At 40.1% G+C, this 24,005-nt stretch overlaps 1 protein-coding gene across 3 annotated transcripts; it reads left to right on the top strand.

The window, feature by feature from the left end:
- The first annotated feature begins 4,457 nt into the window (after positions 1–4,457).
- On the top strand, positions 4,458–23,175 carry LOC103698059 (filament-like plant protein 7). Of its 3 annotated transcripts, none has more exons than XM_039119110.1 (6): positions 4,458–4,853; positions 6,619–6,728; positions 11,709–11,841; positions 11,973–14,478; positions 14,628–14,688; positions 22,254–23,175. In XM_039119110.1, exons 2-6 carry the CDS (start codon positions 6,633–6,635, stop codon positions 22,797–22,799), a joined length of 3,342 nt encoding a protein of 1,113 aa, XP_038975038.1. In that variant the 5' UTR covers positions 4,458–4,853; positions 6,619–6,632; the 3' UTR covers positions 22,800–23,175. The 3 variants fall into 3 exon arrangements, with proteins under 3 accessions (XP_038975038.1, XP_038975037.1, XP_038975039.1); XM_039119109.1 differs by having other exon boundaries at positions 4,458–4,857; XM_039119111.1 differs by lacking the exon at positions 4,458–4,853 and having other exon boundaries at positions 6,615–6,728.
- Positions 23,176–24,005: the final 830 nt, after the last annotated feature.

The raw sequence follows: 24,005 nt of genomic DNA, 5'->3' as shown, positions 1-24,005 counted from the left end.
TCTTCCTATTAGTTTTAAAAGTTTTAATTCTTACCTAATTACGAAAGGTCTCGAAACAACGTTCATGCGATGAACGTCGAACCCGTGCATGCCGATTCCGCTGCCATCTGAAAATTTTTGAAATATCAGCGGCATGGGCGGGTTCCCAACATTTGGTGCCTTAGCTGGTCGCTTTGCTTGGTGAGTTGCCATGTTGCACTTAGCTATTGACTGGTGCCCACAAACTGAGCCTACTCCTTGGTCGGTGGGGAACCGCATAAGCAGGTGATAGGTCGAGACCACAGCTCGGAGGGCATTTAGCCCTGGTCGTCCGAGAATGGCATTGTAGGCCGAGGATAGGCGGACCATAAGAAAATCCATCCTCACAGTACTTTCTTGGGGAGCGAGCCCGACCGTGACAAGGAGGCCGACCTCGCCCTGAACTGGGACCAAATCTTCGGTAAATCCGACCAGTGGAGCATTCATTTTCCGAAGTTGGCTTTCCATCATCTCCATTTTTTGATAGGCATCGTAATGCAAAATATTCGCCGAACTTTCATTATTAACTAGGACGCGCTTTACATCAAATTTGTTTACAATCATGGAGATGACCACAGCATCATCATGAGGAGTCTCAACTCCTTCCAAGTCCTTGTCCGAGAATGAGATGGTTTCGGAGGTGCGCGGGCGCTTCGGAGGGGTCCTTCCCTCGATTAGTTCTTCAACCGAGCTTCCTCCTCCAATGGTGTTGATGGTGCCGGCGATAGGCCCCTTGTCATTTAGATTTTTGGGCAGTGCGGCAATTTTCACTGGCCTCCTTTCCTCACACCGGTTCCGCACAAACTGGTTGAGTACTCCGCGACGGATAAGCACCTCGATCTCGTCTCGGAGCTGGAAACAATCCTCCGTGTCGTGGCCATGGTCCCGGTGGAAACGACAATACTTCCTAGGATTGCGCCAAGCTCCTGTATCCCACATCGGTGGTGGAGGTTGGAAATAGTCTCGATCTTCTATCTCCATTAGGACCTCTGCCCGGGGAACATTCAGGGGGGTGTAATTCTCGTACCTCTTCGAGGGCATTCGTGGCCGCAGCGGAGATCTCGGTCGAGGCGGGGACCTTGGTTGAAGCTATCCCCGCTGTCGAGGTGGACTCCTCAGCCGAGGCTAGTTTTTATCTCGACGGGGGGATCGGCTTCTCGGGCGGCCGCGCTCTTCACGATGTTTTTTTGCTTCTTTGAGGCCTGCTTGGTCGCGCCCCGCCTGAAGGCGATAGCCTCTTCGGCCTTCGCATACTTCCGAGCTTGGGCCAGCATTTTAGTGAAGTCGGCGGGGAAGCTCTTCTCAATGGAGAAGAGAAATCTATAGGAGCGAGCCCCGTCTTTAGTGCCGACATGGCTATCGACTGGTCGAGCTTGTGGACCTTTCAGGTTGCAGCGGTAAAGCGGTCGAGGTATTCTTAGAGGGATTCCCCCTCCTTTTGCTTGACGTCCAGGAGGGAATCCGACGTTCGCCGCTAGCGCCGGCTGGCAGCAAAGTTGGTGGCGAACAACCTGCCGAGCTGCTCAAAAGAGGATACCGTGCTCGGCTTCAGTCCAGAGAACCAAAGCCAAGCCATTCCCCGAAGAGTCGCTAGGAAGGCCTTACAGAGCATAGCCTCCGAGGACCCTTGCAACGCCATGAGGGCTCGGTAACTTTCCAAATGATCGAGAGGGTCGGTAGTTCCGTTGTAGGGCTCCACTTGGAGTATTTTGAACCTCGGTGGGACTGGCTCATCCTCGATCTGGCGGAAAAAGGGGGACTTGGTGGTAAACTCAAAGTCACCCTCACGCCTTGCCTTCCTGCTATGAAGCGCTTCAATCTGGCACTCAAGCTTCTCGACCTTCCTGTCGAGCTCCCCAGCCTGGGGAATTGCCACAGTAGTCTGCTCCGGCTCGTGTTGTTCCGGGGCTGACTCAGCTTTCGAGAGCTGCGGCCTTCTGTCTATGCTCCTCCCCGGCAGTTCTCTCCGAGGAGGCGCCCGGGCTGAGCCTTGGTGACAGCATCGTTTTTCATTGTTGGCCCTCAAGGAGCCATGAAGATTTTGGCCCTGAGGCACCGATCCGTTTGGAGGAAGCACTGGCTAGAATTGGGCCTGTGGAGGTGGCATAGGTGGGGCTTCCTCACGTTGCAGGCCTTGGACGACTGCGGCCAAGGCTTGAACCTGCTGCACCAGGATGTTGAACTGTTCCGGCTGGACTTGGAAAACTGGATCAGCCGGAGATGACGAATTCTCGACAGAGTGTCCAAGACTTGGTGGGAGACGCCGGGAGGCATTGGAGGCTCCTTTGCTTCTCAACTTCATGGCCACAACTCGGGCCATTCCTCTAGCGCCAACTGTTGCTGGAAATTGGACCCGGAGGCGGCTGTCGGCTGAGGAGGAGCTCCGGCGTGAGATGACGGGTGGCATTCCGTCGGCGGGCGGCGTCCTCCGGGGAACCTGCAAAAAGCTGGAGGCCGGGGTTTCCGGCATCGGCCCTCTGATGCCTAAGTCAGAGGAGGCAAATGTATGGGGGGAGAGAAAATATGTCTCAGGAGTTTCAGAGTCCAACCCCCTCTAAGATGGAGGGGTTTTCCTTTTATAGAGGGGTACAGGATTACCTGTGATGTGACGGGGCGAACGGGTTACCATCATGATTGAGCACGATCTGTGAAGTAATGCATTGTCGTGGAAGATCAGGCCAGAGTCAGTGAGTCGTCGTGGCTGATCGGACACGGCAGAGTAGCTCAATTGTCTGCCGTGGAGAGCTTGAGGTCCTTAGATAGTACGCACATTGATTGTTGATTGAGCCGGAAATCAGCAGGGGCCATACGCATTAATTGTTGAGTGAGCCGGAGATCAGCAGAAGCCATGCGCATTAATTGTTGAGTGAGCCGGAGATCAGCAGGGGCCATGTGCATTAATTGTTGGCAGCGGTAGCAGGGCATGGTCCCTAGTCAAGCTGTAGGAGGATGTGATTGCAGCAGGTGGATGGTGAGGTCGGGCTTCCAAAGTCGAAGATGCCGAGGTCGAGTGCTCGGATCGGGCATCTCGGAGTCAAGTGCCCGGCCGGTCGTCAGGCCCGGCTGCGTATCTTAAAGTCGGGCGCCTTCAGGCACGTGATGGTCATGCGCCCATGTATTTCGGTACGACTCGTTTTTCCCCCAACACTATCAATGTGCTCCTAAGGTTTTTGAATCATTCATTTTGCGGACTTTTAGTGTCCTTTCTGATGTAGAATGCTTGTACTGCAGAGGCTCGTTGGATTGATTTATGTTGGGCTAGGCCCAGAGGATAGACCGGAGGACCCTTTCTGGGTAGCCTGCACGTCTTGATTCCGAAAAGAACTGTGCAACCTGCATGTCCTGATTCTGAAAAAGAACTAGTGCTATATGATCATGTTAGAGGAGGCATTGATGATTATGATTCTATCCGATAAATGATTTTTTTTTTTTTTAGGCTCATTCAGCACTTTTGTTTGAAGTAAGAGAAAAGAACTAATGGAAGTGTTGTAAGAGATCGAGGACCGTGATAGTCATCTCGTGGGAACTCTAACTGATCAGAGCATCGTTCCCATCGGCCTGGTAGTCAAAAAGCAAGCACTGCTGAGTTTGGTGTGGGCGTCCAGCCTACTTCTCTACCCCACCAAGGGGAGTGAGTGGGTGCCCTAGGGCTGGGTATCGAGCCACCCACCAAGCGGCGTGCGGATGCAAGAGGCTTTCCTTCCGCCCACCTGGGGTCCCATAATTCACAGTTCTAGCTGAAGTGCGAAGCAAAGTGGACTCGGATTGAAGCATAAACGGATCAGGTTATCCCTTCTTTCCATACATTAGTGCTAGTGCTCTCGTCTTGCACCCAAAAAAATATCGGTCGGATCAGATCCTCCAGCTCGTGACTGAACCTGTCCAACCCCCAATCAATACTCATAAAAACAGAAAAAAAAAAAAAGAAACACGGGGGAAAAGCGCACATTATATGTGTATCCGTATCTGTCGGTTTGTGGTTGAATCGATCCACCAGCGTAGCATTAAATTTGATCTAACTAAAAATTGCCTGCTGGTTTGCATAAATATTACTTAATCAAGCACGGATCTCGATGTATTATTATAAGAACAAATTTCGTGCCGACCAATGATCTTTGGTCCGCGCCACGGGGCCATTAATAAGCTTCCACCGCAAAGTTTGCACAGATAACCAGCATCATCTCCCAGCGATTCCATATGCTTTATCATGTATATCTAATGATGCAGCAGCCAGCTTCGTTGGAGGAGCCTGGAGCCCCCGGCGGGCCATAGTTTGATGCGCTCCACCAGTGGTAGTATCATACAGCTGCCATTTTGACCGCTCGCACGTACGCGCCTCGCCCCCATCCCTCGTGCCAGCTTCACCGCCGACACTTCCGCTCGCTCGCTCGCTCTCTCTCCCTCCCTCCCTTTTTTTTAACCCCACCCGCCAAAGCTCTCATGGTCGCAGCTTTATTAATAGACCTTTCAACCCCACACACACGCACGACGGCACAAGTCTGTCCCTCCTTTTCTGCCACTTTACCCCCACCCCCCTCCAACACGCGAACACAAAGAAAGAGAAAGAGCAGAAGATAAAGGGAGACATACGCATACGGGAGGCAGGGTACCACCTTTGTTCTCATTACATCCATTCCCCATCCTCGCTCCAGGAACGAGTAGGCGGAGGAAACTAAAGAAAAGTAAAATCAAGGCGGAGGAAAAGGAGAAGAAGCCGTATGTTTCGTTGATTGGTGCGATGCTGCGACCACAATTTCCGTTGGGTTTGGGTGGGTGGTGAGCCTGAGCCGGTGAGCCGGCGCCGGCGGTGAGCCGACGGGAGTCCAGTTCAACCAGTGAGTGAGTTCCTCCTCCCTCCTTCCATTTTTCCATGCTATACTTTCTGTTCCTTCCTTTCCTCTTTTTTGTTTGCTAGTTCCTTGTAAATAGCAGCATGTGTTCTGGTGTCCGATTCCCACACCACACGTTTGGAGGGAGGATCAAGTCTGCCAGTAGAGTCAAGGCACTCTCGATTGCCCGTTGGATTTCAACTTTCAAGACAAGGAAAAAAATGGTCTTGGAACTCGTAAGATGGATTTTTGTGGTTTTTCTTCTCTTTTATTTTAGTTTGACCAATTTAATCCAACGGACTCAACCATAAAACTAACTACATGGCATCCCAATTAAGAAAGGTGCGATCTTGGTGGGGAGCAGAGAGCTATTGAACTTGCCGGTAAGTGTTCAGAAGAAGATCCTGAAGTGGGATGTGCAGGTATTCATCGGCATTCGGGTTCATGTTTGCCGGATTTGTCTAACTTTACCTTAAAAATTAAATTTAAGAAAAAAAGGAAGAAGAAAAAAGCTAACTTGTTACACCAACAAACACGACAGACAGGGCCTGGAGATGAGCTCTGATTCGGGGGAAAAAGAATATTGTAGCAGCAAAACTGGGGCTGGTTTCACACACACACGTACACAAGACTTCATGTTCTCACCCAATTCGCATGCGCCGGCTTGTTTTCAGCATTCTTACTTTCTGGACACTATCATTTTTGTACTAACCACAAATTTTCTCAAGTTTTCTGGAAGTCTGTTGGTTGGTAAATTATCCATGGACTCAATTAGGATGCAGTCTGTCATTTTGTAAAAGGTCACATGTTATCTCCCTGCTGCCCTGCCATCAGATTACCCAGCAGAACATCTGATCAATTTTTCAGACGCTTGCGTTTTTCTAACAAGGACTAACCTTACAGCAGCTTATACATGTATTTGTAGGACATGGCATTAGCTTGAAAAGACTGAGGAGGCTATGAAGTCTTACAGCAGTGGTTTTGGCTTTTGAGGTTCAAAGGCCATTAGGTGACAAACTACGACTTGGAAGCACAGCATCTGTCAAATCCATTAAACATGAAAGCTTGAGAACTAAAGACACTTACAGCAGTTGCTGGTCATAGTACAAGAAATAGAGTTTTGGCTCTTTCCAGATTACCAAACTAAGTTCTTATTATTTGTACAACTCTAGCAGCTTTTTATAAATTATTAATGATTGGGTTGCCACAATATTGGCAATTGTTTGGTAGGGACATTCATACCCAGTCAAGTTGCCATGTAGAACTCGACTTGGAGATTATGATCAAGGTAGAGAATGGATGAATTCTTAACCAATCCAATGCCTAGCATCATCTTCCAGCTTAAAATGAAGAGGTCAAGAAGACAATTCACTGCTTTGATGACATATAACTTGAAGTTGGATTATGTAGATAATTGCGATAGCACAATGAATGCACAATGCGACACTGATCAAATGTATTCTGGCAATATTGGCCATAGCCCTTGACATTATACATGAGTATATTATACGTAGGTATGTGATTCATGAATGCATATTATAGCTCTACGCCAGATGTAATTGATGACCTTAAACTCTGTGCTGCTATTCTTTTTTTTTTTTTTGAAGCTTTTAGTGAGCTCCCCCATAATTTAAATTTCCTAGTCTATTCAGATGGATTGACTTGTAATGCAATTCTGGAGTTCTGATGCCTTATCAATCACTCATAATTAGAAAAAACACTTTCATTTTTTTAGTTGTAAATTTTTCTGTTTTTAAATTTTGTGAGATAGACTTAGCTAGAAGCATGGAACACAAGACATGGCTTTGGAGGAGGAAGTCTTTGGAAAAAACCATCACAACAAATGGGAAATCCGATCTCTCGATGAAAAATCAGCAAGAGGTAATCTATTATTTATTTTTTTTAAAAAAATATTCAGCAATTTGCAATCTGATTTTCCCATTACAAACATTAATTTTCTTCTAGCAGTCGCAACCACTATTTTGCATATTTCATAACCATTAAAATGAAAAAAAAGCTTAATATTCCCATAATTTGTATGATGAAATACTCTAAACTTTTCAACGGACACATTAAACAGAAATAAATAAAGATATCTAGGATGCTTTATTATTCTACAATTTTAATGATTATTTAAGAATACATTTAACTGTTTACACATGTCTATCTACTGGTATAAGGAAATAATAATCAAGCCCATCTTAAAAGGCATTAATTAGTGTGGCATGTATTGACTTGCCAATTGCTATCTTTATATATATATATGCCAAGGCGTTGACACAGTTCAGCATGGCACCACATCCTGTGCCACTTATTGCAAGAAGCATGATATGCAATACATTAATTCTTGCTTTTAATAAAATTTATATTTGGTGTTTTGGTCCCTTCATTCTTTTTTTGAGGTGTGAAAATACTAGAAGGCACAAATCAGCTCAAGGTACTGAAGCTAGTTTGAGGAAAGAGGGCCATTATTATCCTTTGATACTCTTTGTAAGGATTTTTCAGCTTCATAAAAGTTGGTAGGGGAAGCGCATTGACATAATCTGCGAATGAGAAAACTACCATCTTCCACCCCCGCCCCCACCCCCCTCCCCCTCCTCTTTGCTTGTTTATTTTCTTGAAAATAATACAGGTAATGCCTTAGCTTCTTCTGAAAGCAATATGTTTGTTCTTCTCATCCTCTCAGTCTCTAAACTCTCCAATACATTCCATGACATTATCTTCATTGGATAATGGTCATCTTCCTTTTTTTTACCAGCATCTTCCATGACCAATAGGAACACTTTGATGGCCAAATCCTAATTATCCAACATTTCACGGAGCAGTTTTACTTTAGTCTTTAGCTCTAAATGTCAAGATAATCAAACATTTCCATCCTGGTCTATCCTGGCAGATATTGTAGTAGACAAAACAAAAACTTGGTCGTAGTTGCATTTAGGACTCCAGGTCTATCAGGATGGATGCATCCCAAGACATATAAAACAATCAAAGAAGACAAATCATATATCTTTTTTTTGAGTTTATTGTATTCGTTGGAACCTTTGGGTCATCATTTCAGTGTCTGACTGAAACAATAAAAAATAGTCTTAGAGAATTAAAAAAATAATGTTTTAAAATTTAAATCATGTTTTACATCATCTGGAATGTAATTTTGTTTTGAAGTTTCATGACAATCTAACACGTAATAATCAATGAGATTTGAACTCTAGGATAACCACACTTTTATTAAATAACTTCTTATTTGGAATGGATAACAAATGCTTTCATATCCTAACCTGAAAGTTCCAAGTTTTACCTTGGAAAATTGTTTTTTTTTTTAATTGAAGAATCAAAGAAGTGATAAAAATTAACAAAAACTGTATACACCTATGTTAAATTTGTTTCCATCAGTTAGTTTTGGTTGAAACTCTATAACCGACCCTGTCTTCAGTTTGGTTATGGCTAAAATTGGAACACTTTTAATTCAAAAATTTTGGTTGAAACTTCAACTATGGTTGGAGTCTAATGGGATAAATAGTAGGGAACAAAAGACAAGCATTAGAATAGGGGAAAGAAGAAAGGCAAGGAAGTGCACTCAAAAGAAAGGTGCTAAAAGATTGATCAGCAAGGTTAAAAACACTATTTCTATCTACAAGGGCCAAGCCACTATTCCTATCTCCAGGGACCAAACTGTTATGATTTTGATTTATTCATCTCATCTTAAACCACAGAAAAATATAAAAAAAAATAGATAGAGGGTGGATAGATGCATTGCTCTCATTGGTTCCTAGCATAAAGTATTTGTTAACTGTATCTATAAATTTTTAGAAGGATAGACTATGCAATAGTTCTAAAATCAATAATGGACCAGCCAAATTGAAGATCCAGACCATTGATTTTAGTCTCCACCACTAAAAATGCCAATAAGTTTTGGGGACCTCTAACCTACATGCCAAGTGGGTACCAGAATGAACGTTCCCAATTATGCTAAAGTGCTGAAATTATATGAAAGGGAACATAAGTTGGAAATCCGCCTTATTGATCATGATCTACACATCTTAAAACATGTGTAGCTTTGAGTTCAACAGATTTTGATGGTTAGATGTTATTATATTTTCAAAATCATTCCTTTTTTTTACCCACTTAATCTTAACCTAAAAATTACCAAAATACATGACTTTTACTTTCTAACCATTTTTTGGTGTAGATCATGATTAATAATTTGGACCTTCAATTTGGATGGTCTATCATTGGTTTTGAATAATCAATTATAATTCAACTCTAATTACAGTTTTACAGATAAAAAATCTGAAAATTTCAAAAAAATATTGAAGAAGAATGAAAACAAGACTTGCAAAAGAGAGATGCAGCCACAAAATGGCAAATATGTATGCTTGAAGAAAGAGACATTGTGCTTCATGTGAGCACTTATGAGAACTATGACGAGTGGGTTCAGGGCTTCGACCTTCTGACTTCAGAAAAACAACCTATATACATGGGAGAGCCAAATGAGGAGACTAGTGGGTCATAGAGAAAGTGTAATTTTGATAGAGTGAGGGGCCTAGGGGAACTAAGTTGAGCATCTTTGTTAAAACTGTAATGGAGATATAAGTTTATGATCTCTAGATGTATAATGACTTAGTAGGAATACTTCTCTCATGTTTGGAATAGTTTGTTATTTCTTGATATGATGCTGCCTCCAAAGAAAGGACCCAAGGCAAAGGCAAATAGACAATGGGAATAGTATTTAGCCCAATTTAGAGCCTAATTTTGGTCATGACTAAGGTAAAACTTCAGCCACATCCTGCTCTCCATCAGATCAATATCTTGTTAAATAGAGACTATCAAAATTTTAATATATGTAAATCAATTATAATAAATATGTGATGCTTGAAATGATCATAATTATTCGCCTGTCGCTCATACAAGAGGCCATATATGGGTAGTTTATTGTTGGTTATCTAAAGGAAGTTGTCTAGACAAGATGGAGCTGTGATTGGAGGAAGCCACTGGAAACCACCACTTACGGGAAATTATTGTTGGAAATAACTCACTTTCAATATGATGAAAGTAGAATGGAGACTCGATTTTCCTCTCTGTCACTTCCTACCCTACCACATGGTTATGGAACAGGGCTATCTTAGCCATGTATCTTAGGATTGGGATTTACACTCTAGAGTTTTTCTTGGTATTCAAAGTCATTTTGTTGTTATTTCTCAATTATTTTGCAGTCTTCCAATTATCTTTTATTTTTATTATCTTATAGTGGGTGATTCCTACAATTTGTCCTCTTATTATTATTCTAATGTTTATTGTTATATGTATGATGATTATTGTAATGAAAATGACTATTGTTGTGATGCATCCGTTAAATAGAAAGACAACACGCTGATCTTCAAGCATGGAATGATCTTCAAAGTTAGTGGGAAGAAAAAAAAAGCCATCTCATGCATGCATTTTTTGATGTTCTACAACGATGCATTTGTGATGTTGTAAATCAATATTTAGATGGCATTGCAAATGCTAAGACTTATTGCCAGCAGTCTCAACATCAACCAAAACAAAAAGTTTCCTACTAGGAAACATAATGTAAGAAGTGGTGGAAAAGTGGGTCTAGTACTTGTGAGAGTAATGCTTGACATCTCGTTTAAACTGGAATTCATCGTCAAAACCTTGTTATTAGTTGGATGGATTGGAAAGCAGGAACTGGAATTAAGTGGAAGGGAGGCCATGTTTGGAATGCGTGGCAGCATAATAAAGAAATTTTACCAAATTTTGTGGGGGCTTCCCCCTCCTTACCATGGTGTGGCTAGCACATAATTTCTTGGGATCCTAAAACCAAGTCCACCATATTTTTGCTTGTATCAAGGGAAGAAATCTTTGTCCTAAGAGATGCGGAGGAAAAAGGATTTTCAGCAAGTAGGGGATGATAGAGACTTGGAACATACCCATGTTTGGAGACTCCTTCATTGTCACCATTTAAGCGGGAAAATGCTATTCTCTGATATCCACAACTCTGGAGCACTATCTACACCTTTACTATATGGAGAATATCATATGCAATTGTTTTGAACTTGATATTGGAAGTTTAATGCTGTAGTTTGAATACAAAATTCAGGTAGGAGACTTGGAAATTTTTGTGGAGAGATTTTATGGGTCCAAATTTAGGAGGATATCTCTTCTGATCTTAAGAATATATGGTGTTTGGCCACATAACAGTATGCTAAGATGCCCTTTCTCTTTATTTGTCCAGCAGGTAAAGTCTAAACTTTATATGTTGACATGTACCCATTTATGCTAGTTCTTAATATTAATAATCAGAAGAGAAAACATAATTGTGCTTTCAAAGTAAAGAGACAAAGACAGTTTTATATGTTACGACTCGAGAGGTACAAGTTTCTAAAGTTTTCTAAGAGGATGAGGAAAAGACTAGACAAAGTATTATTTTAATGCACATGAAATGTGAATTTCTATGTAGACTTAAAAAGAACTGTTCAATTTACAAATATAAAGGTAGCCTGAAATTTAAACCTTCAATGGAAGTAGATGTCTAAGGACATAAGACTGTTTTTTTTTTTTTTTTGAATTTGAAATCTTAGAGAAGAAAAAGATAGATATGACAGTGAGAACTGCAGCTTCAGTCACTATATTGTAAATCCTACCCACATTTCACATATACACTTTGTTCCTAATATAGCAACATCCTTTTTATTCTATATTGCACTGTTAACATTTTAAAACTCAATTGTTCTTATGTCTGTTGACTCAAAGAATAATGAAACTAAGTTTATAAGTTCTATGTGGTTTTGTTTCAAATTAAATGAAAAAAATTCCATTCTTTGTGATATGAGCTATTGTGAAGGTTTGCATGATTCTATACAGAAAGCAAGAGCTCTGGAACTGGAGAGATCCTTAGGGGATTTAAATGAGCAACTATCTTCTGCTCGCTCTGAGTCCAATGCTAAAGATGATCTCATTGCAAAGCAAGCAAAGGTGGCTGAGGAGGCCATTGCAGGTATTCATTTTCTGCCCCATATTTGACTTCCCTGCCAATTTTTCCTAACCTGTTATACCGCGTCTTTTGATATGCTTTATTCAAAACCTATTTTACTCATAGGTAACTTTTACTTATGATTCATTTATTAGGTTGGGAGAAGGCAAGAGCAGAAGCGGCATCTTTCAGGCAACAGCTGGCTGATGCTTTACTTCAGAAAGCAACAGCTGAAGAAAGGATAGTTGACATAGATTCAGCTTTAAAGGAATGTATGCAGCAGCTACATATGGATAAGGAAGAACATCAGCAAAGTACTAATGATTGTGCTATGAAAATATCAAGAGAACAAGAAAAGGTACGAGCTTTAGAAGAGAGGTTAGCAGAGATGAATAAGACGCTTGTGAAATTAGGTGTTGAGAGCAGCAATCTGAGCAGGATTCTTGAGGTCAAAGAGAAGTTGATTGAAGAATTAAATAATTCCAGATCCCAATTGGAAGCAAACGTTACTGCAGTGATGGCAAAGCTTGATAGCTCTGAGAAAAACAATGCTTCCCTCAAGTATGAAGTTTGCATGCTTCAGAAGGAACTTGAGATTCGAAATGCAGAGAGGGAATTTAGTCTCAAATCAGCTGATGCTGCCCACAAGCAACACCTTGAAAGCATAAAGAAGATAGCTAAGCTAGAATCAGAATGTCAGAGATTGCGTGTCATGGTTCGGAAGAGATTACCGGGCCCTGCTGCTTTAGCTAAAATGAGAAGTGAGGTTGAAATGCTTGGTAATAGTACTATGGAAACAAGGAGGAAAAAGTCAAATTCTGTAATGGAACCCATCATGTCAAGGGATTTTATACCTGAAAACTGTAATGATGTATCCAATAAGAGCATCACTTCTCTTGTTGACAGATTGCATGCAATTGAAGATGAAAACAAAAATCTCAAAGAATCATTGATCAAGAAAAATAGGGAACTTCAATCCTCAAGGACCATGTTTGCACGTACAGCTTCCAAATTGTCACACGTTGAGAAACAACTTGAGGAATTATCAGAAGGACAGGATTGCTTTGAACTAGCAAGGAGCACCCCTGTATCATATAACCTGCCTCATGCATCAAACTCCAAGGTTGGTGGTAATGAAGATAATATTAGTTGTGCTGAATCATGGGCTTCAGCTTTAATTTCAGAGCTGGAGCACTTCAAAAATGGAAAACCAACAGCAACACCATCAAGTAGAAGTGCTGGAGTATCAGATCTAAGTTTGATGGATGATTTTATTGAGATGGAAAAATTGGCAATATTTTGCATGGATAAACCTTTTGGAAGTTCAGATATTATATCAGGAGATAATAAATCACAGACAACCTCTAAAGAAACTGATGCAGGACTTGACATATCAGAAGCAATTGGAAAGGAGCTTGTCCCAATCAATAGTCCCTCTGATTTTGGTGACATAAATAAGGAAACTCAATCGACATGCATTTCATTTGATAAAAATCCGAGTTGGCTTCAGGATATTTTGAGGGTGATTATCCAGAAGCATCATATAACAAAACGAAGTCTAGATGTTATTCTTGAAGAAGTTAGAGTTGCTTTGGGAAAGAGGGACCTTTCTGTTAGGGGAAAATGTTCAGATGCCTTATATCCCAGTTGTACCATATCTCAGAATCCTCTGCATGTTTCGTCATATTCATCTGATGGAGCATTTGATATGGGCACACTGACTGGTGAGACAAAAGGCCAACTTTTTCAGCCAAATTTTAAAAAAACAGCATGTAAGCTAATCAAACTTGTTGAGGGAATCACAGAGAGATCCATGAAAATTAGCAATGCCCAACATGCATTATCTGGAAATAGTGGAGGTGCTTCTTCACTACACAGATCTGCATCATTAAATGGGTATGTTGCTCGTGCATTTCTATGGAAAAGTTCTGAACTTTCTTCTGTTCTACAACGTTTTGTTATTGTCTGTAATGAACTGTTGCATGGCAAGGCTGACCTTGAAAAATTTGTTACTGAGGTAACTTCAACACTGGACTGGGTAATTGACCACTGTTTTTCCCTTCAAGATGTATCAAATATGAAAGAAACTATCAAGAAGCATTTTGATGGTGATGGATCACCTAGTGACAATGAATTTGAAGCTGTACTTAATAGCCCAGGTACAGAAAGAGATAGAGCAGATGCACATGGAGAGCTCATGATTGAAAAAGAGAGGTCAATGCCCTTTTTATCTGCATCAAATGACTTATATAGTTTGTCTCAAATGCAAGATTTTGATACTAAACTCAAGGATGAAAATGAAAGGCTGAGGCTTGAGATTATAATTATGGAATCTAGAAGGAAAGATTTGGAGGAGAAACTCAAAACAGCAACTGCTAAAAATGAGACCTTGATCACTCGACTTCATGAATCAGAAGAAAACATTTCCCATTTACAAGTGGAACTAGCTAAACTGAAAGAGGCAAAGGGATTGATTACAGACCAGATTGAAAATCAAAAGTTAATAAATGAAGATCTTGGCAGACAGCTTAGAGTTGCTAAAGTTGATTTGAATGAGGCTCGTCAAAAGTTCTCATCCCTTGAAGTTGAACTGGAGGACAAAAGTCATTGCTGTGAAGAATTAGAGGCAACATGTCTTGAATTGCAGCTTCATTTAGAAGGGTAATGAGCTGATCTCTCTCTCTCTCTCTCTCTCTCTCTCTCTCTGTATGTGTGTGTGTGTTTTGGTGGGAAGGGGTTATCATGTCTGTTTTCTACTTACCTAGAGCATAAGCATGTATTATTTTCTAATCTACTTATATCTATCACAGTGTGGCTGCTAAGGGAACTCCAAAATATGTTGTGGGCAGTGAAGAAAAGCAACTCAGAACAGTAAGTTTTCTTATTCCATTCGACTGGTTTAAAATAAAATTCCAGATAGGCACACAGGAGCATACTCACAAGCCATCAACACCTTTTGAACATCTTGCCAGTTAAGCAAATAATGGACACTGATATTAATTTTCTTCTTATACACTACTTAAGTGTGCCACCATGTGATGTTAGTTTGTAAAATGAAATTAGTTAATGAATTAATTAAGTAGCATCACTTAATGAGATTTGAATGATTGAATCCATTTTGTATGGTGCTATAGGTTATCAGTGCCCAACCAGTACTACTGGGGCAATTTTGTAGATGAATCTATTATACAGCCAGTTGCTACAGTAAAGAAAGACTTGGAAGCATGTGCAGCCTGGTTCTTATGCTGCTTGATTAACACCTTGTTCTTCGTCTACTTCAATTTTTGTCTTCTTTTAACTCTCTTTTTTCTCTTCATTCTCTCTAAATCTCTTCAAATCCTCTTTAACATACTTTACACTTTATTTACTGCTTCTCCATTAGTATATTTGCATTCCTTTGAGGTAATCTTACTGCTGCAGAATTTCTAGGCAATAGAGATATAGATAACCAGCTACTGTCGTTAAGTCTTATAAATTCCATTGGTTCAAACCTAGACTCTCCACATAGAATTGATGCAATCATAAAGTTGGAAGGCCTGATAGCAAAACTGACGTCATTTGCTTTTTGTTTTCTGAAAAAATGAAAACAAGTTCAAGAAATTTGCACAATATTCTCTTTTTACAACTTAATGAATGCAAAGTGCTAGACATCTATGTGAATTGCTCTTTAGGGGAACTGAGCCAGATTTATATTTCTTTACCAATTTAGTTACAACTAGTTCGCATTTGATTATAGGCAGAGAAGGTTCAAAATTTTGTGCTCAGCATGATGGTTATCATGGAATCCCATAATGTTTTATGCTAAGCTGCAACTTACGATCATGGATGTTGGGGTCATATAATGTTTTATGATAATCTGCAATTTATAGTTACAGATGTTTGTTATGTGTCATCATAGCCTTAGCATTTCCTTTCTGATTCATCATCATTAAAACATATAGTTGAAGATTTGTTAATCAAGGCCTCTTATTATCCTTATATTGATGAAAACGAAAAAAGTAACTCATGGAGATCGTAAAGTTGAGGGAGAAAATCAACACATCAAAGGAGAAAGAAGATGGATTGGTTGATTAGTCCTTAAAAGTGCTGGATGGGAAAGTCTTATTAATCAATTAGGAGGATGATGAGCAATTCTTTTCTAGGAGGATCACCAAATTTAATGGGGACCACTCTAGCCGCTAGGGAAAGGATTGGACTGGGCCTAAGAGCGAGATCCGCTATATTAGGAAGTCAAATCATGCGTGAAACTTCTGGAGGCTCTAACTTGCTCATATGATATTAAGATGTTTTTTTTTGAAATCAGGTAACTTTTCGAGCTCTATGATATGGCGCTATCTTGTCAAGGGTGCGGCGTATTGAGCGATTAAGGCAAAATTTTATAGTTTGTCTCGAAATGGGCCAGCTAAAGCAAAAGTTTTTTTCAAGAAAGACTTTGATTAGATATGTCTCTCAATCTAAAAAAAATTAGGTGTTGCAATTGAAAATAAAGTTGATGTAGAAGTCAAGATTTACCTCTTGTGGAATTTTAGTTTTTTCGTGATTATTTTTACCAATTATGTCTATTTTAGAAAAGATGTAACCTAGAGAAATCTGATGTAAGTTATGCAAGTACGCACTAGTAAAATAGACTCTTTAACTCAGTCTTATTATTCATTAATGAAAAAAAGGTGGCCAAGATCCTATTTTTGCTATTTTTTAGTTTTTTTGTAAGAGATTCTAGTTGAGTGGAATGAAGGAACTCTCTCCTTTATCCAAATGGATCAAGTTGGTATCATATCTTTGGTCCTCTCCATTTGTAGGGCTTTAGTTTATGGTCCAAATGTGTGAATACATGGGAGAACTAATATTGGTGCTTAAAGTTCATTGAAGGACAATGGTGAATAAGGCTATTGTTTTTATCTTGACAGATGATGAGATAAAGAATGCCTTATACAACTGGAGGAGATTGTCAAACACATTAAGCTTGTATATCGACAGGCGACATTTTCAACTCAAGCACCACCAACTTTTGTAGTGGAATTATCTGTGACATTTGGAGGCGGAGATCTACTATCTAGTGAGGAGGATGAGCAATCTACACTCAAAATCCGTCTTGTTAATTTTTCAAAGTCAAAGCTCGAATCCAGATCCCTGTGTATGATGGAGCTATCAATACAGAGAAGCTAGTAATTGACTATACCGATTAGACATCTATTTCACTATCTTTAGATATTCTAGTGTTTGGAAGATAACTTTTTCCTATCTCAAGCTCTCTAGCCATGCCCTTACCTGATTGAATTCATATATGAGAAACAACGATACATCTAATCTAACATAGAGTAAGTTCAAAAGTTTAATCAAAAAATAATTCTATCCGATTAACCATAAAAAAGATCGATTGATCAAGTGACATTACTTCCTGTAGAAGTATGACCAATCTATCCATGACTACACCGCCAATTTCCACAAGTAATCTATCTCACTTAGGATCTTTGATGATTATGAAGTCTTAATGAAGTATGCTGGAGGTCTTCATAAGAGTATCCGGAAGGAGCTGAAACTCTTCAAAGTTGAAAATATTAGTTAAGCTAGCATGAATATCATGGCAATCAAGGAGAAAATATGGTCCAGGAAAGACAAGAAGGGTGGTAAGTTCAAGAAAGGTGGTGGAAAACTAGACTAGCAAGAAGTGTTCGAAGCCAATGTACAAGTTTTTTTTAAATATTAGAAAGGTGCATCGAGAGTTCAAGGGACAGCTACAAAAATCATGACAATGGTATAAGGATCGGCATGGCAAGCATCGTGTGAAGTGTAACTTCCAAGAAAGGGAGCTAGTCTAGCTTCATCTTAACAAAAAGAAAGATTGAAGGGCGAAGGAAAAAAATTGAGCAAGCTAATATGGTTGCTTCAAAATTTTGAAGAAGAAAGGGGAGGATACATTTTAGCTTGATTTGCCACCATACATGAAGATGTACTCGATAATCAATATTGAGAATGTGAAATTGTTTGAGCTTTTTGTGTTAGATGAAGATCGAGGCTAAGAATTAGTGCTAGCATCTATGGATGATCTATGGGTAGAGAAAGAAAGGCCACTGGACGAGAATTGTATTCTCGAGAGAAAGGTCACAGAACCAAAGCATTAGAGGATCGCTTCTTTTCAGATTGGCTAGAAGGGTTAACTTACTTGCAAAGCCAAGTAATTCAGTTATGGGATAAGGAATTAGGTATGTCTACATCTTCAATTATGTTTTATTAGAAATCAAGGTTTTAAATGCCATGGGATGGGGCGGTCCTAGATGTGCCTCTGACGGCGTCTGCTCTGTCCCGACACTTAATATAAGGGATGTCCCAAAATGTGCCGATCGGGATATTGGGACAATGGTAAGATGGTCTTGTCCTGATACTTGGGATGGTACTCCATCTCGATGTCCTGCCAGGACTTGAGTCCTTGGCAGAAACTAGATTCCCAAAATAGGAGTCTTGATCTAAGAAGATCACCAAAGTCGATATGGCCCATTCTGGACGCTTCAAGGAGGACTATACAAGGTCCAAAAGAGACATCCATCATATTGCGAAACCTAACCGTGCACCAAACTTCCGGAGATTCTAACTTGCTCATAAAATATCTGGTTAAGGTACCTTTTTTTTTATAAAAAATTTGAGTAATCTTTTAGCTCTACAACATGGCACCACCCCATAAGGGTGCAACCTATCGAGCGATTGGAGTCAAATTTCATTGTTTGGGCCACAAAAAATAGGCTGGTTGAAGCAAAGATTTCCTTTTTGGAAGAGACTTTGTTTAGGTCTATCTCTCAATCCAAGAAAAATTAGGTAACATTGCTGAAGACAAAGACGTTATAGAAGTTAAGATTTACCTTTTGTAGGATTTTAGCTTTTTGTGATTATTTTTGTAGTAAGGTCTATTTTGAGAAAGCTGTAATCTTTTTTAACGAGAAAAAATCCAATCTGAATTGTACAAGAGTAGACCTCACTAGTATAAATAGAGACTTTATAACTCGGTTTTATAAATAATAAAAGAAAAAAGGACCTACACCCTATTTTCATATTTTTTTTTATTTTCTAATTTTTTTGTAAGATATTCGAGTTGAGTGGCTTAGAAGAATTTTTTCTTTCTTTCCAATCGGATTAAACTCATTAGAAAGCGCTATTTGCTTATATAATTACATGAAACTAAATATCATTATTAATAGTGAAGAGACAAAAGTTGCTGCAGCAATGGAGGAAGAAGATCGACGTGATCAACTAGTCCTAGGAAGCCATGGGACAGGAAAATCTCATTCATCAACTAGGAGGAGGATGAGTGAGTAACTTGTTACAGGGTGATTAGCTTTGTTATTGAACAAAACCTCTGTAAGCGGCTTATAAGTTCTCTTTGGACTCTAAGCCCACCAAACTCCATGATGAACCCTTGATCAAATCAAGGTGCTTAATGCAAGAGGGTATGGGCCATTTCCTATTTGCTACTTAATTACGCTCCTAGCTGCCAAATGTATCAAGCATTTCCAGATAAAGTAATCCTTGGGCTTCACAGTTGCTGTCCAGATCTCCTTTTCCATCATATACTTTTCATTTATCTACCTTGACCACAATTAGACTTGTTGCTGGAAGATTTCAGGACTTCTGTAGTAAGGGAGCAATTCCAATCTCCTTTGAATACCTAGCCTCCAAAACACCTGCTTTTGGTTCGATATGCTACTTTGGACCGCATAGGGCTATAACTCTTTCATTGCATTTGATACTCAAAATACTTGAGAAAAAAGTTCAGCTCATGAATTGTATCAGCCAGGAAGGGAAAACTGAACACTAGGTTTGATGAAGACAGAAAGGAACAAAGTTAATGAGTTCTAGCCTCTAACAGAAAAATGAAATCACTTTGCCCATTTTCCACAGGTGTCCTGCATAAACTTGTATCAGTTTTTATGCATAGATTGGAGTTCTTATTTGGTTTTCCTTTTGCTTTAATAGAGGGGCGATGAAAGGTACCTAATATATATTGTACAATCAATTGTTTTAATAAGCACACTTTGAACTGTAAGAAAAGGAAGTAGAAAATGGCCTGCATAACCAAAAAATTTCAGCTTTACAGCTTTAAAGCTTGATTAGGATATTATCTGGGCTTTGCTAAACCCATGTGAAGAAGGCTGGGTTGGTTAGCTTAATAAATTCAAATGGATCCTAGAAAGCCAATAGTGGGTTAAGATTGGCTTATAAACCAAGTGAAACCAGGGCGGGCTTCATGGAGCTTAATTATTCAACTGGACATGCAGGACTTAAAGTAAATATTGGTTCAGCCACACACGGTCCAAATTTAAATTTCTTAAATCAAATCAATATAACAATTGGTCCTCATCCATAGGGTGAAATTAACAGGAGCAGACCTTCAAAACCAAAAAAAAATCATGAGTCACTTCTACCTCCAGAGCTGTCCAAATCCATTGGAAACTTGTACCCCCTGTTCGTTTTGCAAGCACTAATGAAAACATCTATTTTCAGCTTCGTATGTATGATTGCATTGTTCCAAATTGTTAGAGCCTGCTTCAATAACTTAGAAAAATCTCCCAGTTTCTGGGTACCTCCCCCCTTCTGGGTACCTGGCCCCCTCCCCCCACCCCCCCCCCACAAATACTACACCAATCAATGCATGTGCTTTGGTTGCATGTGAAACTTCTCCAGATGTGTTTCTTTGCAAGCAATGCTACAATACTAAATCTGAACCAAAAGGATTCTTAGATCGATAAGCTGAATCGCATGCCAAATTTTCAAAGGCCATAACTTGGTCATACAATGTTCGATTGAGGTGATCTATTTTTTTTTTTAAGATAGTTTTTGCATGAAAAATCTATGACATGATGCCCCACCCTTTATGAGGCGGTGCCTCTGGCGATCGAGCCCAAATTCCATCATTTGGAGTCTGAAATGGGCCGGTTAAATCGAAAGTTTCTTTTTTAGGTAAGACTTTAACCGAGCGTACCTCTCTATCCGAGAAGAATCAGGCGGAGTGACAGAAGGCAGAGTTAATGTAGAAGTCAGATCTACCTTCTCACGAATTTTAGCTTGTTTAGAAGATTTCTACTAGCGATGTCTATTTTAGGAAAGAGAGTCCTACTAAGATTAGGAAGAGGAATCTGACCATAATAAATAGAGGTTTTTTCTATTAGGACAGACCTTACCATAATCAATAGAGGCTATATACCTCGATTTTTTGCTCATCAATGAAAGAAAAGGAGACTTAAGCCCTACTTTCGCAATTTTTCTATGTTCTTCTAGGTATCTTTTGAGAAATTCGAGTTGAGCGGGTTGAAGAAATTTTTTCTTTTCTCCAATCGAATCAAAATCCTAAGTTTCTTTTCAGAGGCAAGTATCTATTTCTTGATTTGCATAGCTTTTTATTCTCTTGCAAGATGATGCTCAGATTCTGCAAAAGGCTATTTTCTCTTGACTATCGAACATGCAACACTGCATTCACTCTAGAACTTGTTCCAGGTTGGCACTCCTGACTCCTGAGTGTGCCTCTTGCCATGAAACTTGGGCAATCTCCATATAAATCAACAAAATCAGACCCAAACTAAGTGCAAGATCCACCTGATTTCGTCCCTACAAAACTTCAATTTGTTCACTGTGGGCAACAAGTCCCATTGGCAGGTCTCTATTGAGTTTCAAGTTTCAGCTTAGGGTATTGAGGTTCAGACATATTATGCAGCAGTATCCAATACCCCATGCCTATATCCATGCAAGTATGCAATCCTAGCTTCTTGTAATTTGAAATGCTAACCAGGCCCCGAATCAATGTTCAAATTTCTTATCAAGTTGTACAAGCAAAAAGGGGAAAAAAAGACAAGAAAAGGTTAAACAAGCTATTCGGTGTTTGCATTAAGGAGATTTTTGTTGAAATCACCACTTATCCTAAAAGCTTAAGCTAATAGGATGAGGTAGATTTATTTATATATTTTATATTTTCTTATACTCTCCCTTACATGTGGGCCAGACTTTTCTTTAATAGATGAGCCCAACATGTGAAATTTTTAATAATGGGGTTAAAGAGTGCGAAGACAGTTCAAACTCAGGACCTCTGCTCTGATACCATGTTGAAATCACCACTTATCCTAAAAGCTTAAACTAATAGGATGAGGTAGATTTATTTATATATTTTATATTTTCTTACAATTTTGTCATAAAGTTTCAGCAACATAAATGATCATTCATTCTGATTATTTCAGTTATGACTTTTTTGTTTGGGCCTATTATGATCATGGCATTCATCATGCAATTTTTGTTTCTGCAAGTACTTATGTTGAACCAGTCATAGCGATTCCTGGTATAGCAGCATTTTCTTTCTTGGCACCAGTCATGGTACACATATTATTGCTTAGGTGTTCAGCTTATAATTACAAAGAGGTTGCATAAATTGGATCTTGGAATGCCTATATAACCTGCAGGATTGGGAAATTGCTGCAGCTTCAGAAAGACTTGCTGAGTGCCAGGAAACCATCCTAAACCTAGGGAAACAGTTGAAAGCCCTGGCATCACCAAGAGATGCTGCTCTTTTTGACAAGGTAATAATAACCCCTGCTGCTGCTGAGTCCAACCATCAACCTCAGTTACTTGATCAAATGCGAACCGAGGTTGACACGGCATCTGAAGATCCCAGATCTCCTAAAACAAAGGAAATAATATGCACTGAACCAAAATATCCCCCAGCTGCAACTATTGAGAACCCAAATATGGGTTTGCTGTTTGGGCAGAAGATCCACAAAGACCAGAGTACCAATAGAATAAAAGACATCATCCAACATTCACCAGTGAAGTCACCTGAGAGGTTTTACAGTCTGGATGGACCAAAGAAGCACAAAGGTGAGGCTGACAGAGGAATGCTCGCAATGGTACCTAGTCGGAAAAAAAACGGAGTCAATTTGCTCAGAAAACTTCTTTCGAGGAGGAAAAAAGAGAGCAGCAGGAAGCTGGCCCTTCCCGCTAGTTCTTAACCCTAACGGCAGTGTGATGCGAATGGTAACAGCAAAAGCCTGCTGGGGAGTTATATGGAGCACCCTTCGGTGGAAAGCAGGAGGCAGCCAGCAGTCCTTATATGATATCAAGGAGTTGAATACCAGGGATGATGCAGTGTCATTAGTGTATGTGTGGGCAAGTTTTTGTTGCTAATTTTCTGGCTTCTCTGCTTGTGGTTAATTTGTATGATTTGAGGAGAGTTTCATGTGATGGTGTGTTTTTCCTTGTATGCAGTCCTTTATGCTGTTTCTTCCTTTTGGTTGTAAATCTGGGGCAGCTCTTTGGTTTTCAAACAAGCTGATGTTAACGTAAGAAGTTGGTGCTTGCCTTGTGGGCGTAGATATCATTGGAAAAGAAATCCATAAACTTTCAAGGTTCTTGGAGGCGGTGAGCTGAACAACTCCCCTTGCAAAGGAGGAACGTGCGGCGGAATGTCCGTCAGTTTCAGGCAGTTGATGTCCCATTTAAGGAGTGGAGTTCCTACATAATTAGTTTAGTGCTAATCCCTGACTCTTTAGGGGTCACCGAGGAGGTGGTGATGATAGTCTCAACTTTTCAAGCCGCAGTTACTGAAGCTTGGAGATTTAGCAAGTTTTACAAGTGTCACCACACTTGTGCCATCAGCTGTGTGATAACCAAATTTATCCAGCATGCTGTCCCGTCATAGTTTAATATGCAGCACCTGGTTGGGGAGGCCTTCTTTCATGACTGCTATTCAATTGAGGGATCAAGTGACTATATCTTGCACAAGAACTATCTAGGATGGGATTGGGAAAGGATGGAAATGCGCACTGCACTATGGATAAATCTGGAAGATCCTAGCGAAGGATTTTGGTGCATTTAGAGACTTCCTTTTCCTTTTTCTTTCTTTTGGTTAGACACGGGCTTCTAGTGGTTTTCGAAGCGTAAAGGTTATCGAAGCGTAAGCTTATGTGCCACCAAAATTGGTCATTTATATGTAATGCGGTCGATGCTGGAACATCAAAAGTTACATCAGCAGCCCGCATCATGGATAAGTAGCATGTATTTGAAGTTTGAGCTAGGTCTTTTCAACAGAGGTTTTTGTGTCCCGGTGAAATGTGAGGTATCCTGGCTGTCCGGTCTTATTCCTGTGAGAAAATAGAATCAAGGTTGGGACTTTGAAATCCATCTATGCAGGAAGAGAAAGAAAGAGGGTAAAAATA

Source organism: Phoenix dactylifera, unplaced genomic scaffold (genome assembly GCF_009389715.1).
Source record: "Phoenix dactylifera cultivar Barhee BC4 unplaced genomic scaffold, palm_55x_up_171113_PBpolish2nd_filt_p 000489F, whole genome shotgun sequence".
Classification (NCBI taxonomy): Eukaryota; Viridiplantae; Streptophyta; class Magnoliopsida; order Arecales; family Arecaceae; genus Phoenix; species Phoenix dactylifera.
The sequence above is the reverse complement of the archived record's forward strand: the minus strand, read 5'-3'. Positions and strand labels throughout refer to the sequence as shown.

Bases quoted from the DNA above. Each gene is read 5' to 3' on its own strand.
- LOC103698059 (XM_039119110.1), top strand. From the start codon at position 6,633: ATGGAACACAAGACATGGCTTTGGAGGAGGAAGTCTTTGGAAAAAACC. The intron at 6,729-11,708 runs GTAATCTATTAT...GATTCTATACAG, and splicing joins CGATGAAAAATCAGCAAGAG to AAAGCAAGAGCTCTGGAACT. The intron at 14,479-14,627 runs GTAATGAGCTGA...TATCTATCACAG, and splicing joins TTGCAGCTTCATTTAGAAGG to TGTGGCTGCTAAGGGAACTC.